A 17,947-nucleotide genomic window follows, 5' to 3' on the forward strand; every position below is an offset into this window, starting at 1 on the left:
TTATGTTTGATAGGAAGGAAAGAGGAAGATAAAGGGATGGAAGGAAGAGGTGAGTGAAAAAACAATATTTTTCCTTCATTTAATATGGTGGATGAGGTTGAGGATGGACATGAACATTTCCACTCCTTAAATCATTCCAGATGATGAAAGGAAACTAGGTAAAAGATATTTACGCATTAACTTCCATTTTCCTTTGCTTAACTAAAGAACAGAAGGGCGTGGGGCGGGGAGGTGGGGTTGGAGTCAACATTCTTCCCTTTTCTTGATTTTCATCCTCCACTCCTTTTCATATTTCTTCCTTTTCCTTCCTTCGTACCAATGACTTGAACCTTCCGTTAAAGCGTTAACCAGTATTCTCTCTGAAAGAAATGCCACATGATTGATCAAACTGCCATTGCTTTCCTCATCTAGATGATCAACTTATAAGTGACAAGTGGACGGACTCTAGGAAAACATGATCATCTCCCATAGACAAATGGACTCCAAAACAGCAGGTTCAACCTTATGCTATCAAGAATCAAGATCTGAACCTTCCCACAGCGATGGCTCACCGCCTATTGCTAAATCTAGCAGCCATGTCAAAAGATCAATGTACTTTCAAATTGGTGAAATTAGTGACAAATTTTACCTTAACTTGAACATTTCTCCTCATTAAAACCATGCCAACCAAATATAGTTCTTATGGTAATCCAAGTCCAAATCCTAACTTGTCAACCAACAGAAGACTCGTATTACTTACAAGCCAAGACCCATAATTCTTTCATAGACAGCAATTGCCCAGCTGGCTACATAGAGTCAATGGTACGGACAACAATGCACGCTCTAATTATATGTTCACACAGCAAATGTACTGTAATTAGCAAATAATCTAAAGATGGCATATGTGATTCATACATGCTTGATCTTAATTAAATTTCAATAAAATCTGATTTTATGCAAGTGAGAATGAACTGTATCAGCCAAACAATGCATGCTCCCACAGGGGAATTAAAATTTTTAAGAAAAAAAAAAACAGTTCATGTAATGTTATGGCCATCTTGCTACTGTCTGCTTATATTAACCCAACTGGGATGGGAAGGGGAAGCACAGCATGTGGGAAGGAAGCTGCTTGATAAAGAAACGTCATGAACGAGCATGGTGATGGAGTAAGCAATTAATAAATTATGCATTTCAAAGTTCAAATCATAGAAACTAGAAAAGAAAAGAAAATAGAAATAGATTGTTGATGTTGAGTCTATTAACAGGCAATGGCCATGCCAATCACAAGACCTTCACGTGCACCCCTGACCTCCTTGTAGAGTAAAACTAGGCCCCATCTTTCTCTCTTCCTTTTAAAATATTCAGTGCAACAAATCCTGCTGGTTACACTTCAAACCAAACCTGGGAAACCTGGATAACTGTGCATTTTACTTATTAATCTTATCATCATTAATGTTTCCTTCACTAATCTAGCTAGCTAGCTAGTTGAATTTCCAAAGCTCTTGGGACACTCGCATTAATATATGTGTTTGTTCTTAATCTCTATGTGTGTGAACATCACACAAGAAGCCATTGAATCAAACAGACATTCAAAGACTAAACTAATCAGTTTTATTTGACAAATGAAGCACAAACTCGTGGGAGTTGAGCATGCAATCTTGAAGATCAAAATCACCCATCGTGCTGTCCAAATTATTAAGCACCAAAGGTCATGTGTGTAATTATAATAATATATGCTACTTATACACATTACGGTATCTTTAATTATCATCTGTCAATACTTTAAAAATGGAGACAGTAAGAAGCAACGGACAACTGGAGAGCGCCTAAATCAATATTGACAGCTTAAAATTGCTCAAAGAGAGAGAGGAAGAAGATTGTTTATTAAAATTGGAGAGTTAACCAAAGCTGTCTCAAGTGAAATGGGAGGAACACGAGATCATGCAAGTTGAGCTTTGCCTTGGCAGCCTTGCATTTGGTTTAGTATAAAAATAGATATCTCGTATAAAAGTAATCCACCACTTAGTTGGGTTTTGAGCTCTTATATTAATTTTAAAATTTAATTTAGGAAGCCTATTATTTTTGTAATATAACTACAGAATCTAGCTCATGGCCTTGAAATTTTGCTTCCTTGGTTTTTGATTTTTTCTTTTTTAATGCGGCACAAGGATCAGAGGTGCTCAGGGAATATTGAATTTCTATCTTCTTTTTCTTTTCTTTTCCATTCTTTTCTTTATGAGGAAGTGACTTCAAATTCAAGGAAACCAATTCTCAGATTCTAAATCCCAACTTATTTTTTTAGAATTTGGTGAGGATTTTACACCATTCTTCGACTAAAAATTCTATTCTGTCATCATCACACTGAGCACTGGATCACATCTTTCCCCAGTTCCATCATGATTTCAACCTTTCCAAAACTATAATCCATTGAGATCCCAATTTCTAGTACTGCTATACATATCCAAGCTCTTCGACTAAATAATTTCTATCCTTCTTTCACATCCTTTTCTTCTTTCCAAACAAACAAACATGGGCAATCTTGAGAATTGCAACACTGTAGGGAATCTCACTCCCATTTCCCTGCTGCAAATTTTACCATGCAACATGATTCATTAAGTTAGAAGCTTCCAGCTGCAGCCCGCAGGCATCCAATGGCAATATCTTAAACTAAAAGTAACTTTACACTTGGCAGAACCACAGTAAAGTTCAATTTTTAAAAAAAATTAAAATCTTAATGTTCTAAAACTTCCAACTGCATATAGGTATGGTGTAACATCACAAAATCTACCTTATCATTTTGATCTCACAACTCATACAATAATTTTCCTATGTCCCTACATGGATGGTGTGGAAAAAGGGTGGGTGGGGGAGGGGAGAAAGGAGATAAGATAAGCTAAATATGGGGTTTAAACTCTATTAGTTAAAGGTAGTTATAACATATAATTCATAGTTATGTAGTAGGATCAACAAACACATATACTTTAATAAGCAAAAAAGAAAAAATTTCCTCAGAATTACTGATGAACTAGAGGGCAACTCATAAATTAACTGTAGAAACTGCTCCTCATTTGTGTAATGGTCGACCCATTGTCTTAGTGCTGTTAGGTGATGCCTACAAGAGTTAGGATGCAGAGAATGACATTGCAGCACTTGGAGAGAGAGAGGAGAGGAGGGGTGTCCTAAATTTGATTGTTTTATCACTTTTGTTTATCTTTGGGGGTATGGATTCCAAGTGGGGGTGGGACCCTAATGGTTTTGTCTGGTGAGTTTGGGGCACTGCACGCCCTTTGATGCCCCCATAGATGCCTCTTTAGTAGACCAGTGTTAGCCAGGACCACACCCTCTTCCCTTATATAAGACACCCACCCTTGCACTTGCCCTTCAACTCAAACTTCTCCACTTGGTGAAACTCAAACACTACACTTATTTTTCTCACAGAAGAGGAAAACTAAAAGGGAGAGATGAAGATGGGCAGTACCACCATGGGAGGAGGCTCCAAGAGGAGGATTTCAAGCAGGGGACTTGGAGGGATCCTCAGAGAGCAGAGGGGTAGGCTTTACATAATAAGAAGATGTGTGGTCATGCTCCTCTGCTGGCATGACTGATGGGGCTGGGCAGGCGCCCACCTGATCACCAGAAGCAAGATTTTCTTTCTTTCTTTCTTTATTTCTTCTTTTTTTTTTTTTTTCTTCTAGCTGGAGTGTAAATATTAGAGGCGGATCGGATATTATCGCAGAGTTAATTAACAATTTTTGTATTGATTAGCCTATTAGGCTCTATGTATATCTGATAGCTTGAATTAATCTAAGATTTTATTTGAAAAAACTATAGCTTAACATCTTCTAATGTTCCTTTTTCATTTTTCGTCTAATTTTCTTCTTTTACCCCTTCTTTGAATATGTGCATATTTGTTCTTCGTTGAGTTGCTACAGTCATCAACATCAGCATAATCTCAGAACAGGGAATTCTAAACTTCTAATTAATGTGAACTATGAAGTATCCTGTCCACCATACCATGCACTGGCTGCAACTAAGTCAACAATCTCTATAGGCTTGGAGATACAGAGATTGAACCTTTTCTGGGTTCCTTAAAATGCTTTTCCAGCTTTCTGAAGATCCAGGATTCAGGGTTCAGATTCTACTCATCAGAATTTTTCTTGTTTCTCCATAAAATTTTAATAAGGGGAGAAGCTAAAATGAAGAATTATTACCCGTTTCATATTTTATGATTGGCAAAACAAAGCATGGCATGAAGTTGGTCGTTTTCTGTTATCTCCTTAATCCTTAATCCTTTTACATAAACTTTTTGACTAATATCATTTCATCAATCACTTTTGATTTCATTATTTTATTGAAGAGGATGGGTCACCGTACCAGATTAAATTCTTTATCTCAAAAACAAAAAAGTTTGCATAGTTCTAGCTGATAAACATATGGTGGATAAGTAAGGATGTAGGTTAGGTAGGTTTAAGGAGAGATGAAGCCATCACGTAGGCCCATCAATCATTTGAAGTGGTCATTCTAATGATCCATGGTATGATGATCCTACAATTTAATCTCCCTTAATCCTTCAAAATATATATATATACTTAGAAATATTTTCAACCTTTTGAGCACTGTTTGGTGGACACTTCCAAACAAAAACTAGGCTAATTATACCCTAAATGCTGTTTGGCCTTCTATGATTCTTGATAGTAGTTTTTGACTGCCAAAAAATTGCAGCTTACAGGATTCTTCTCTCTTTTGTTTTACATATTGGTCTTCAATTCTAGTCGGAGCTTTTGTTTGGATAGGTTTTTGATTTGGAATTGTATTAGATTTAGATAAAGTGTAAAATAAAATTATATTGAAATTTATCCAAGCTCAAATTTAAGATTTAAAATTTCTATTTCCAAATGCAACATAAAAGAAATCATGTTTAACAAAAATAAGGAATTATAATTTATTTCTCAGTCATAAACTCAAGACTTTCTTCAATAAACGAACTTAATATCCAAGCGTCAATAACACAATCGATAAATTTAGTACTTTTCTCGATAAATAGTTAGAATTAATGAATTCATTTTTTATTTTAATGAATTAGTCCAAGTATCTAAATTATGTGGAACATTATCTTATTTAACAAACAAAATAGGATTAACAGAAAGAAAAAAAATAAGGGCAATTGATGAATCATCTTCATATCCTTCTTTTGATTTTCTTGTCTTCAACCAAACAGCATGGACGCGCACCTGAGTGTCAGGAGCTTTAGAGGCCCAAGTCGACATTGTTCTGAAATAAGGAATTTAAAAAACGGGGCATCCAAACGCAGCCTTGAGGTGGATTAAATTAATTAAAGCTACTTTGGTTGGGTGTGGTCAAAACACTTTTTGAGGGGGCTGTTGAATAATGGGTTCCAACCCATATTCACGTGTGCTAGGCTGCCACGTGTACGGCCACAGATTGTCCCTTGTTCATCCAAAAGGATCCCCCTTTGTTTGTTCTTCCCTCTTCTTTCTTGCATGGGCCAAATGCCCTACGAGAAAAGAGAAGGAAAGAGGTGGAAGAAGCAAAGGACAAAGGGAGTGTTTGTTTGTTCTTTCACTTCTCTGTGAAACGTGAATGGATGAGATGAAGGGAAAACTATTCTAAGTAGTGTGAAGTGTTACAGATTTACACGCAATGGGTTGAATTGTAATTTCACATTGATTGATATTTGAAAAAATTTTAACAGAATTAAAGGATGATAAGGAGGGGTGAGCATAATTTGTGTTTAACCGAATTAATCAAATTAATTGACCAAGTTCAGTCAAATCGGCTCGGTTCGGTTAATATATAGGTTTGGTTCGGTTCCAGATTTAGATAATTTCAGGCATTCGATCTTTGGTTTGGGTATGGGGATATTTAATTCAGTTAGACGAATTACCCGAATTACTAATTAATTAATAATTTAATATAAATTAATAATATTAATATATGATATATATGTTAAATCTTAAAATATTCCTTTTATCAATAAAATTAATAGTTAATTAAGCTGGAATTGGTAAACCAAAAACAAAATTTGCAATCATATTTTATTTTTATAATTAATTTTAAATTTATTCTATCCAATTCGATTAACCGAATTACCCGAAAAATTGTTTCGGTCGGGTATAGTCAGTTACAGCAACTAATTCAGCTAGTTCAATTAGGGATTAGTATTAACTGAAAAATTCGGTTAATTCGGTTAATTAATCAAATTTGGCCGAACCAACCGTTTGCACACCCCTAACTCATAATTAAGAACAACTTTTTCTAAAGTGATAAGTTAAAATGAAACATGATAAACTTAGGGCTTTATTGATTAAAGTGTAAAGGTTTGAGTTTTTAGAATTTTAACTTGTCATTTAAAATTATTCTTTAGTATTTAAGCAGCTAGCGGAAGATAGTGATGCAAATTTATTATTTATGTGGATTATTCAAGTGTTCAAAAGAATCTCAAATACTGACATTTTCAAAAAAAAAATTATATCACATAAGTCACCGACAATTAAGTTGTATTTTGATTGGCTCAAATATGTATAAATATGTTCTCTTTGAAAAAAAATAAGTGTGCAAATGGCCACTATGTTTCTTATTATTATTTTTAAAAACTAAACAATTTAAAATATTTGATTAACGTACATTTTAATTTTCAAATTATTAAAAACAGGCTAACTATGTTTTAACTCTTTTGAATAATCATGTTTACTATTATTTTAGACCCAAAATACCCTTTCAAGTTTTAACTATCTCATCTTTAACTGTTAAATAAAGTAATGATTGTCCATCACTTAGTACTCTCTTTTTTATTATGAAAAATTAAAAGAACGTATTGATAATTCACTCAACAATTAAAATCAAAACTTTTTTTTTTTTATCAAAGTTTGAGTCAGTTTGAGTCTTAACTAAGGTTACAACATTTTAGTAAAAACAAAATCTTGATATTTAAATAAAAGATAATAAAAGGACAAATATCTTCTCCCGATAAATTTATCGATTATGTAGAAGACTTTAACTCTATATTTAAAAATATCGTTAATTTAAATAAAATATAATATAAAATTATATTAAAATTTATATAAATTCATTCAAAATTAAATTTAAAATTTAAAATTCATCATTTTCAATACCAACTAAGAATTCAAATACTTTTATGTTTAAGATTAACTTTCAAGATGGTCAGATTACCACTTTACCTAAAAATTCGACACTATACGTGGAGAGATAAATAAATAATAAATAATACCACAGAATAAATGTGGATAGTAAAACTAGAACTCATGATGATCTCTTGGCAACAAAATGTTGATACCAAGTTAGATTAATATTTTCCGTAAAAGTTTAACTTGTTTTATATCCACCTTTAACACAGATAAGCAAAAGGGTATAGATGTGTTAGGTGCTAGCTCAGAGAGAGAGAGAGAGAGAGAAGCAAGAGGGGGGAGGAGTCAGAGTCAGAAACTTCATCATCATCTGCGTGTAAAGTTGAAATTTCCATTTGGAAGTAAAGGAGGTAGCTAGCCATAGCAATAGCCAGTTAGCCATAGAGGGTGAAATTTCATGAAGTAAGGAGAGGGGGGGGGGGGTCCTAGTCTAAAATTCTTTTGTCGGCCACATAGGAGAGTGCCACGTCACCAGGACAGAACGTGATTGGTCAGGTCAACATGGGCAGCCTTTTGATGATTATATTTGTCATGCATACCCACGTGCAGATCCCAATCCCCAACCCTACCACGGACTGCTCTCTCTCTTATTTTACTTCTTGGATTGGAGAATGGACCCCTTACTCTGCTCCTCCCCCACCACTCCCCTCTGCCTATCCTTTTTTAGCTCTACTCTTCTGGTCCTCCGTTCACATTACAGTGTGTAACCTGTATTGAAAATGACTAAAGGATGCATATGGTGCATGCCTCCCTTGCTAGCTAGCTAGCTAGCTTGGCTTCGACCCTCAATCCCCTCTGATATAATGGATGCAACTATTTTTTTTTTATTTTTTTCCCCTTTTTAAAATCTAGTCATAGAAAGAATAGGAAGGGTGATCACTTTAACTGCCATATTTTTTTTATGTAAAGAAGGAAAATTTGGAGGTTTATGATGTTTTAAAATATTCTTTTAGATTGTGATGCTTGGAACTAACTAATTTGGGGAGCTTATGTCCCTAAAGCTTTTATATTTAAAAGATGATCTTGATTTTCAAAATTCAAATCAAAACTGAAGTATCTCAAGTACAATATACAAAGGGCTTCCCAGTACTTTTTCTAAGTCCAGGAAAGTTGCATATAGCTTCTACATATAACTGTTGTTGATGGAATGGTTAACTAATAAGGTATTAAATTGTAGGGTAGAATATTAGGAATTCAGTCTCAAAATGAAATAGTAGCTCCAAAAAAGTAATGTGAAGGCTCTACAGATAATGACATATGGAGAGCCTTGATAGCCTAAAATACTGCTAATAAAGCATGCCTAGCTAGCTTGCTATGAGTCTCATCCCCTTTGGATATAATGGATGCAATTTTCTTTTGTTTTTTCGTTTTAAATCGAGGCATAAAAAGCATAAGAACTAGGAAGTAATTTGTGGTATGTTTTATGTGAAAAAGAAAAGTTTGGAGGTTTATGATATCTTAAAATATTATCATATTGTGACACTTAGGATGTTAGTGTGTTTCGTCCACTAAAAAACCAATTTGGCGAATATACTTGACATTTATGAAATATTTTATATCTCGTAAATTTTCAAAATTCAAATTGAAGAGGTTGAAATCTCAACTATCAATAAGTTCGTTGGCATAAAATTCCATGGTACCTGAGAGAAATTAAAAGAGAAATATGAAGGAGCATGATCCTAAGTAAAAGAAGATAAATAACATAGTCATCAATATTGTTAGGAGATGTGTGGCTCGTATGTGTGTCGGCAGCCGCACCCAGCTGAAATGTTGAAGCTGGAGATGGACGGCCACCAACAACCTGCCTACCACATTGAAATTACAACTTCCATATTTGACTTCTTCCCCCTCCCATGTGTATATATATGTAATGTATGTGTGTGTGGAATTGGTGTGGTGAATTGAAGAAGTGTGCTGTGTTGTGAGGTGCAGAGTGCAGAGAGTTGTGCGTGTAGAGGGCTGTGTGTGAGGCAGAGTGAATCCTTGTGAGAGTGAGAGAGGAGTTGAGGGTAGTAGCCTCCTCCTTCTCCTTGTGTAAATCTCCCAGTAATTATAGTGGATTTGAACTCTCCCGTGGACGTAGGTCACAGTGGACTGAACCACGTAAATCTGGTCTCACTTTTGTGTTGCGTAATTTTGCTTGTGCGATTGTTGCTCGTCGATCATTTCCTAACAAATATAAATATGATAACCCCATATTAATAAAGCATTCAAGCCAAGGGGTGAAACCTCTATAAAGGAGAAGAAGGTCAGGCGCTCTCAAAGACATACTCTAACACTCTTTAAGACACTAAGAACTATGAAAAGTACATATACTCCTTGCTAATTCTAAATTGTGATTTGGAGAAGGCCTTGGATCATTGAGAGTCTCCCAAACTCTTTTTTTCATTTTGTTGATTGAAGGGTATGAGGACATGGAAATCAAGGCTCGATTCTTGGCATTAACAAATTGGTCTGCCAAGTAGAGAGTTGTTATGTGCTTTTCAAAAAATAACCAAGGTGCCCCTTGTAAGTAGGTCAGACAAAAAAAACGAACATGTCTATTGGCCTATGAACCATGACCATGACACTAGTTCAAGATTACGATTGTGTGGATGAACCATTTTCAACGTTAATAAGGATATAATCAAAGAATGATCTTCAAGTTGAACAACCAACTAAGAAAGAGAGTGAACCCAACCTTGTGCCCATGTGGTTCACCTCCTTACTACCTATTTGGGAGACTAGGGTTGAGTTCCTCCTAAAGGAGGGTTTTCTAAATTTGGGGCAAGAGGGGGGATGCTCAGAGAGAGAGAAAGAGGAAGAGAGAGTAGGAGCACTTTGAACACTTCAGTTCTCAAGCCCGAGGAGGCCAACAAGAAAAGAGAGAGATGGGAAAAAAGGTGATAAGGTGGAGAGCAACTTAGCTTAAATGGGCTAAAGGACACACATGTCGCATGCCTAGCTAGCTAGCTATAAGCATCATGACCAATGGATATAATCCATGCAAGTTTTTTAAAAAGGAAAAAAAATGTAGATACAAAAGGGATAGGGTGGATAATCAATTTTTTGTATTTATCTAAAAGAAAAATTTGGAGTTTCATGATATCTTAAAATTTTTAATTTGGAGGTTCATGATATCTTAAAATATTTTTCCGAACATGATGCTTAAGTGTTCTTCTTTGGTCTACTGGAAAAACTAACTTGGTAAGCGTACGATATGTCTTTGCAATATTTTAGTCTTACTTAAGACATTATTCTTTATTCTCATAGAATACCAAAAATCATGTTGATATTGAAATATGTCTAGTATTAATAAGTTCCTTGGTGTAAAAACTCACTCAAGGGATGTCTAATAGAAATTAAAAGCCCCAAAATGCATTCATCGACCTCAACCCTCTCTCCCAACCCCCCGCCCCCCCAAAAAAAAAAAACTTCTCCCCCATTGAAACCCTATCTCAACTTCTCCACCATGAAGGTTGTTAGGGATTTATACTAAAAGACATGTTTTATGTGTTGACCTTATGGGTCATATCCCGTTTTGATTATGACAAATACTCTAGTATTTAATGTTAATCAAGTTTTTGTGCAGGTTCATATTAGCAAGATTGTATGATGGCACATGATGACTCAAAGGCAAAATAAGACCTAGAAGATTCACTTGTTGTAATTGTATATTAAGTTTAATTTGGGTCTATAATAGTAATATAAGATCAGTCTGTAATAATCACTACATATCATGCATATAGGATCTATGAGCTCAGTAATGTCGTAGACAGACCGTAAGTTAATCAGATGACTTTAGGGCTGACTTCAGTCGACCGACGCCAGGTTTTTGGGCGTACTTGAAAAGACCCTAGGTCCTTGCACAAACACATAATATAGTCCCCAAAATCACTTAAAATATCAGGGGAATTAATTGAAGTAAAACAAGACTTAAAGGGAAAAATTAGTGAGGCTTCAGGCAACCGAACTATAGTGTTCAAAACACTTCGGGTTACTGAACCGTTGACAAGTCAGAATATTGACTTGGTTTTGGGCGACCGAACCATTTTGACCTTAGTGTCCACGGGCGACCGAACCATTACTTTGACTTTTTGCATCGACTCGGCAGCCTGAACTTATACGTTCAAAAAGGTCTCGGGCTATCGAACACATGAGTTTGGCAAATTGAACTCAGGACCAAGCGACCAAACCACAGTCTTTTGAAATCACCTTCAGTTCAGCAAATCGAACCAAAATTCAAGCACTTGAACCTCAGGTTAGGCGCCCGAAACTCTCGGGTTGGCCAAAATATTACCACGGTTAATTAGGGTAAAACTAGGTTAAATGATTTAAACTCATTTTAAAACAAATTTAATTATTACCCTTGTGTCACAAACAGTTATTTTTTAAGTGGGCCTATATATATATGTTCATTTGCTCAAATTAAAGAGAGATTAGCAATTTGATTAGTGGAAAAATTCTCTGAATTTTGAGAGGTCCTTTTGTTCTTTCAAGCCAAAAAATACTCTTCCATTTAGCATTCCTTTGAAATATAATCTTGTGTGAGAGTGTTCAACTTCATCCTACATTGATTCTACTCGCCTAAACTCTCATTTGTTTAATTGATTGAATGATTTTTATTTGAGAGTTTTAGTACAAGTTTTCCCTTGATTTAAATCAATAAATATTTTGTGTGGGAAACTTGAAAGCTTGTGGGTCTTAGCATCTAGATTGCAAGACACCTTAGCTTATAATTTTTGTGTGCACAAAAATCTCTTTACAAGCTAAGTTTTGAATATCTCTTGTGCTTAAATATTGAGTAAATATTTCTAGAGATATTTTGACTTATCTTGGTGAAAATCTTTGAACCCTAGGCTGTGATTGAGATACACTTTCATATATATTTTCAAAGATTAGCTTGTTTATACACTCTTATGCTTGATTGAGTATAGACATTATCTCGAGTGTTGATTGCACACATTTAGCATTGAGCTTATAGATCCTATATTATTAATGTGCATTGATTAGTACTTGTGTTGAATTGGTACATAGTCTGTTTAGTTAAGAAGCATTTATTTGTATGCAAAATTATATTGATTGTTGTATTTTAGGCGTGGACCTGAAGAGGGAGACTAGTCCTGTTGAGTAGTCTCGGATTGACTTAGACCCAGTTAGGAAAGTTAGGTGCACCATCCTGGTAGGTGTAGGTTGAGGTCAACCCCTCTAATTGACCTGATTGTAACCGGTGCTGCTCCACTCATTAAGTGAGCTTATAGTGGAATCCTTGTGCTTGTGAGCCAAGGAGGGGACGTAGGCACTTTGGCTTAACACCGATAACATTTCTTGTGCGTGCTTTTAATTTTCGTATTTTAAATTGTAGCACATGAATGTTTGTATTTTACTATTGTGAACGATTGGGTTTATAATTGCATAGATAGACCCTAAGTTGAGTAATATTGTTGCTAAATTAGTTGAACATATGGAAGAAATTTTAAATACCCAATTCACCCCCCTCTCTTGGGAATACACCAATGATAACATTATGTAATCAGTTTTAGTATTTGTTAATGGCTTCAGTTATTCCTTTTTAATGAGAATCTTAGTGAGCAATGTTTGCCTGACATTATTTATTTAATGATTATGCATATGTATCTTTTATTCTATATAGTAGGTGATCTAGTGTGTAGAGTACGACTTATACACAGAAGATTAGATCATTAGTTTTTACAAAATATAAGTTTATTGTTCACAGTCTTAAATAAAATTGGACACACCATTGGTAGGACTGTAGCACAAGGTTTTAATAGATCTGTCTTAACTATTGGGAATGGTACAGTTTTAACTCCTTGTGCTAGTACACTTTGTGTGTATAGAACAGGACTATCTTGGGGCAACTGTTTGAATACTAACTATGTAAAACAATTAATACCTCATGGTTATTATAAGTGCTTATGCTCTTAGCCCTGATATGATTATTGGATACGTGCATATAGTGTTTATTACTTTTATTCATAGAATAGTGAGATTCTTTATGAATCAAAATACTCAGTGAGTTGGGTGATACATTATGTGTATAGTGAACATTAATTATTGATGGAATCCACGTCCCGGTATCGGGATTGATGATACCCCCTTAAGGAAGCTTATAAGTTTTGATTGTGTCAAACCCTACGGTAGATTTTGAATCCAGCACATCAACTAAGTTAAGTGGAAGGTCTTAGGGAATTAATATGTCAATTAATTAAATTGTCAATAATTTAATTTAAGATATGAGTATCTGTAATCTTTACATGGGCAAATAAATAAGCATTTAATAGTAGGAGTTCGAAATTTAATTTCCAAAATGGCAGGGAGTGCAATTATAATTCTTTAGTGGTATGAATTATAATTAACGTAATTAAGGATGAATGTGGGTCGAATTAGGAATTCTCAATTATGTGGGAAGCCCTATTCATATTTGCCCAGAGATCCCTGTGGTAGCCTATATACACGCACTTCATTTAGCAGCTAGGGAAACGAGCAAACTCTCACAGAGGCAAACGTTTTCATGAGAGAATAAAACCCTAGCAGCCGCTTACAAGCCCACTCTCTCAAGAGCAAGGCATGTTCAAGGAATACAATAGAAAATTCCTAGTCATCTTCAAGAGCTCGTTTTCATACTTGTAGATTTGGGATCAAACCAAACAGATCTCACAGGTATAATTCTAATCACGTAATTAGGGATTGCATGATTTGATTTTTTTTTTTTTTTTGTTATTCGTATGAACTACAACTGGATCTTAGGACTATTCCGCAAGTCCCTTCAATTGGTATAAGAGCCTCGATTGATACTGTATACGGATAATAATACCGTGTTCTTCAAAAATCGAATCAATGAATGATTGGGATAGAACGTGTGTATGCACTAACATCTGTTTTGCAGCATTCTGTCCAGCTATATGTTTTGTAATTGCGATTGTTTATTACAAGATTCGTAGCATGTGAACTCTGGTTATGGAGGCATAGGATTTTGTAATCTAATGTAGCTTCATCACACGAATGTATGATTGCGATTATTTATTACAAGATTCGTAGCATGTGAACTCCAATTATGGAGGCATAGGATTTTGTAATCTGATGCAGCTTCATTCGAGAAGGAGGCACATTTGCAGCGTGTGCATAGCAATGGCGAAAAATAGGAAAACCCATAGAATAGTGATGCAGTTTTTCGTTCCTTTTTTGAATTTGAATTTAAATTTGAATTTGAGTTTGAATTTAAATTTAAATTTGTTTTTGAATTTGAATTTGAATTTGAATTTAAATTTATTTTTGAATTTGAATTTCAATTTGAATTTGAATTTGAATTAAAATTTACCTAGACCCCTGTGACCTAATCGAGTAGGTCGAACCCCACCGGGGGCGCTACCCCTGGAGCCCCACCCCCCGGCATTGCATAATGGCAAATAAGGATTCACGGTGTTATGATGCAAGATACTTGACCATAATAGCCGGATATTTATTATATCATATTTCTTATTTATATATGCTTGTTTGGCGTGTTTGTTGTTCTTGCGTTGTGCCATTAGCATGTAAAATTTAAAATTTCAATGTTGGTTTATGCATGTGCAACTAAAGAATGAAATTAATTCCCAAGTTATAATATAATTTTTTTATAAAAAAAATATTAAGGGAATTTGGAATTTTATTTCTGCATGTAATTTGGTTACCAATATTGGAATATTAAATTTATTTATTTTTTACTAAAAGAATGCTGCACCTCCATTTATTTATTAATATACCCTCACTTTTGGTGGAGGAATACCGTGATTACAAGTTAAAACAAACCAACCAAACTAGGACAAACAAAACTAAACATAACAACCAAAATCTAAACGAAATACACCAAACGAAACTCTAGAGTTGAAGTAATGACGAACGAAAATGAGACCCTACCTATCCATCCGAAGGATACCTTTCAGATAACGTGATTGAAGGTGTTGTTCTTTGTAGATTACATCGTTTCTCATTTCTCCTTCTTTAACAAGAAAATCAGCCGCACTATTGTCTTCCCTATATTGATGCATCACCATGACATTCACTCCTTCTAACTCTACCACGAGCTCCTCCCAAAATTCTCAAAGATACCACAAAGTACATCTACCTTTCCGAAACCTATCAACTACAATTCGCGAGTCACTTTCAATAATCATATTAACATAATGCAAACGTTTGCACAAACGAATTCCTTCCTTGATTATTTTTAATTCCGCACTATTATTCGTACCATTGCCAAAATAATTTGAAAAAACCGTTTTTATCATGTCATGGCAATCCCGAATAATTCCTCCACCTCCTGAAGTACCTAAATTGCCCCTACAACTCTCATCACAATTAAGTTTTATCTACCCTACTGGAGGTTTAACACACGAAATAATTTTTCCAGGCCTGTCGCAATAATTTTTATCATCATATATTTTAATTTTATTATATTATAATACTAATAATTTTTTACTAATTTCTTTCAATTAAAAATAAAGTCTAATAACTGCAGAGCCACTCATGGATGTGTTATAGTAACAATGCCTTCTATAAATACTTATTGAGGTAATTGGCAACGGAATGATAAGTCAAAAGAGATCATTTACTCATAGAGAATGATAAGTTATAAATCATATGTTAATTAAGTACTAATATAGAATGAGTATTACACAAGCATGAGTATCTAGCACCTTTTTTTCAAGAATAGCATTATGCAAACTAAGATTTTGTAATTTTATTTTAATAAATTTAGGAGTCGTTTGGTATCCTATCAAAAATTATTAACATGTAAACTAGATGGAAACTAAAAATTTAGAAATAAAAACTAAAAATCGAAAACTAGTATAGAACTAAAACAAATTAAAGTCCTAAATGAACAAATGCTTATTTTTGTCCTTAAATCAAACAATAATTACGATATGATTAAAATAATAAAAGTACGAAGTAACATAAATTAAAAATACTGTAATAAAAATATAATTAATTTACTTAATTATTTTAAAATTCACTCTACAAGAATAATCTTATTGTATATGACAATTGAAATAAACAAAAATCTTTCCTAAATGACTTTTATTTTTTTTTATTTTTTTGAAATTTTATAGCAATTGTTTATCTTAATTATATTTTAAATTCATATAATTATTTTAATTTTAATTAAAAATATGAATAAAATGAATGATTTAATCCAAAATTTTAGCTTTAGATATTAAAATATTTTGACAATAATTTTTTAAAATAATTAAAAATCATAAAATTTGATTTTCATTTTTTTCACAAGTAGCTAAAAATTGTCAACAGAAACAAAACCTCACAACATAAAACATGTACGTTCTTATAATTTTGTTTCTTCACAACACAGAAACAAAAACAAAAATGATATCAAACAGCCCCTTATGTTTAATTTAAGGTATTTATTATTTTTGTGAGATATTATTATTTTTTTCTTTTTTCCTTATGTACCAAAAAGAGGCTTGATTTAGATTAAATAGATTATCTGATCATAATTTTTTTAAAAACAAAATATTAGTGGCAATGTATTTAGATAAAACCCTTCTTTCACACTTACCTACCAAGTGTGAGTGGTTTTCATCCATACCAAGGCTTAAGGGGAAGTGTCAACAAGACACCATAGGAACAAGAACCTTATCGCCTATCTCTATGATTAGCTCATTAATGATCATATCTCCTAAGTCTCATCGAGCAACTCTTCTCATGCTTAAACATACAACAACAACAACAACAAAATAAAACCAAATCTTAAGTCTCACTATGTGGGATCGTCTATATGAATTATTTGTTACCATAATTCATTTCACAAGTCAAACGTGACATGAAAATATCTTTAAATTCACTTTTTCAACTGCTCCTTTTCACTCCTCAAACTATCTCAATCTAGTTTGAGATCAATATTTGTTAACGGGTTTCTTTTTCAATATGTACTCTGACGTTTATACACTCAGTGATGAACAATTTATGTACCACAATGAAAATGCCACCAACCAATTGCAAAAGACAATATTATGATGATAATTGAGTCACTTTCATTTGTTCACAAAGAAAGTTAATGATATTATATTTTGTGATTAGTTAGTAATATGACGAAAAAAAAAGTTAAATGATTTGTCTTACATAATTAAATTATGTAATCTTTCACTACATACACTTACCGTACAATTAGGAGCATGTAATTCGAAGTTTAAATTTTGATTTCAATTGATTTGAATAAAATGTAATTAAAATTACATCAAACTTTTAAAAATTCATACAAATCCAAACTCAAATCTGTCAATCTAATAATCATGCCGTTGAACACAATCCTAATTACTACTAACTTGGAATTCCAAACATAAAATGGCAATGATGATGGCTTCATCCAAAAGAGGCCCAAGCTGAAATAGCAGTGAGAAATTGCTTCATCAAAACTGAATTATGACAAGGGCCCATTATTGAATTTATTGTATAAGCATGATTGGCCTTGACAACGATGACCTAATTATGATATGTAACTTTTTTACACAGTGGAAAGCGAGAAAATGAAGTGAGCCATGCCATAAGCTTAGAGAGGATAAGAAATTTAGACTAACAACAGAATTCTTCCCTCTGAACTTAGAGGTTTGATGATGATATTGTGAGCTACAAAGGGTTGGTGATATTTTCAATCTCTACCAAATGCATGTATGAACAAATGTGGAAGATGATTAGATGACAATAAAGGTTGTGTGACAATGACAACCATCATTGTTGTCCTTAATTTTGAGTGATGCATAAGAGTATTTTTTATTTTATTTACAATATAAAGCATATAAAAATCTTCATAC

At 33.8% G+C, this 17,947-nt stretch overlaps 1 protein-coding gene across 1 annotated transcript; it reads left to right on the forward strand.

Annotated features, from left to right (window-relative positions):
* Window positions 1-3,379: 3,379 nt before the first annotated feature.
* On the forward strand, window positions 3,380-3,759 carry LOC131154276 (small polypeptide DEVIL 4-like). The gene has a single exon (XM_058106947.1). The coding sequence runs from the start codon at window positions 3,441-3,443 to the stop codon at window positions 3,582-3,584; it is 144 nt and encodes a 47-aa protein (XP_057962930.1). The 5' UTR covers window positions 3,380-3,440; the 3' UTR covers window positions 3,585-3,759.
* Window positions 3,760-17,947: the final 14,188 nt, after the last annotated feature.

This window comes from Malania oleifera, chromosome 4, assembly GCF_029873635.1.
Source record: "Malania oleifera isolate guangnan ecotype guangnan chromosome 4, ASM2987363v1, whole genome shotgun sequence".
NCBI lineage: Eukaryota > Viridiplantae > Streptophyta > Magnoliopsida > Santalales > Ximeniaceae > Malania > Malania oleifera.

Coding starts and splice junctions, on each gene's coding strand:
- LOC131154276 (XM_058106947.1), top strand. CDS start 3,441: ATGAAGATGGGCAGTACCACCATGGGAGGAGGCTCCAAGAGGAGGATT.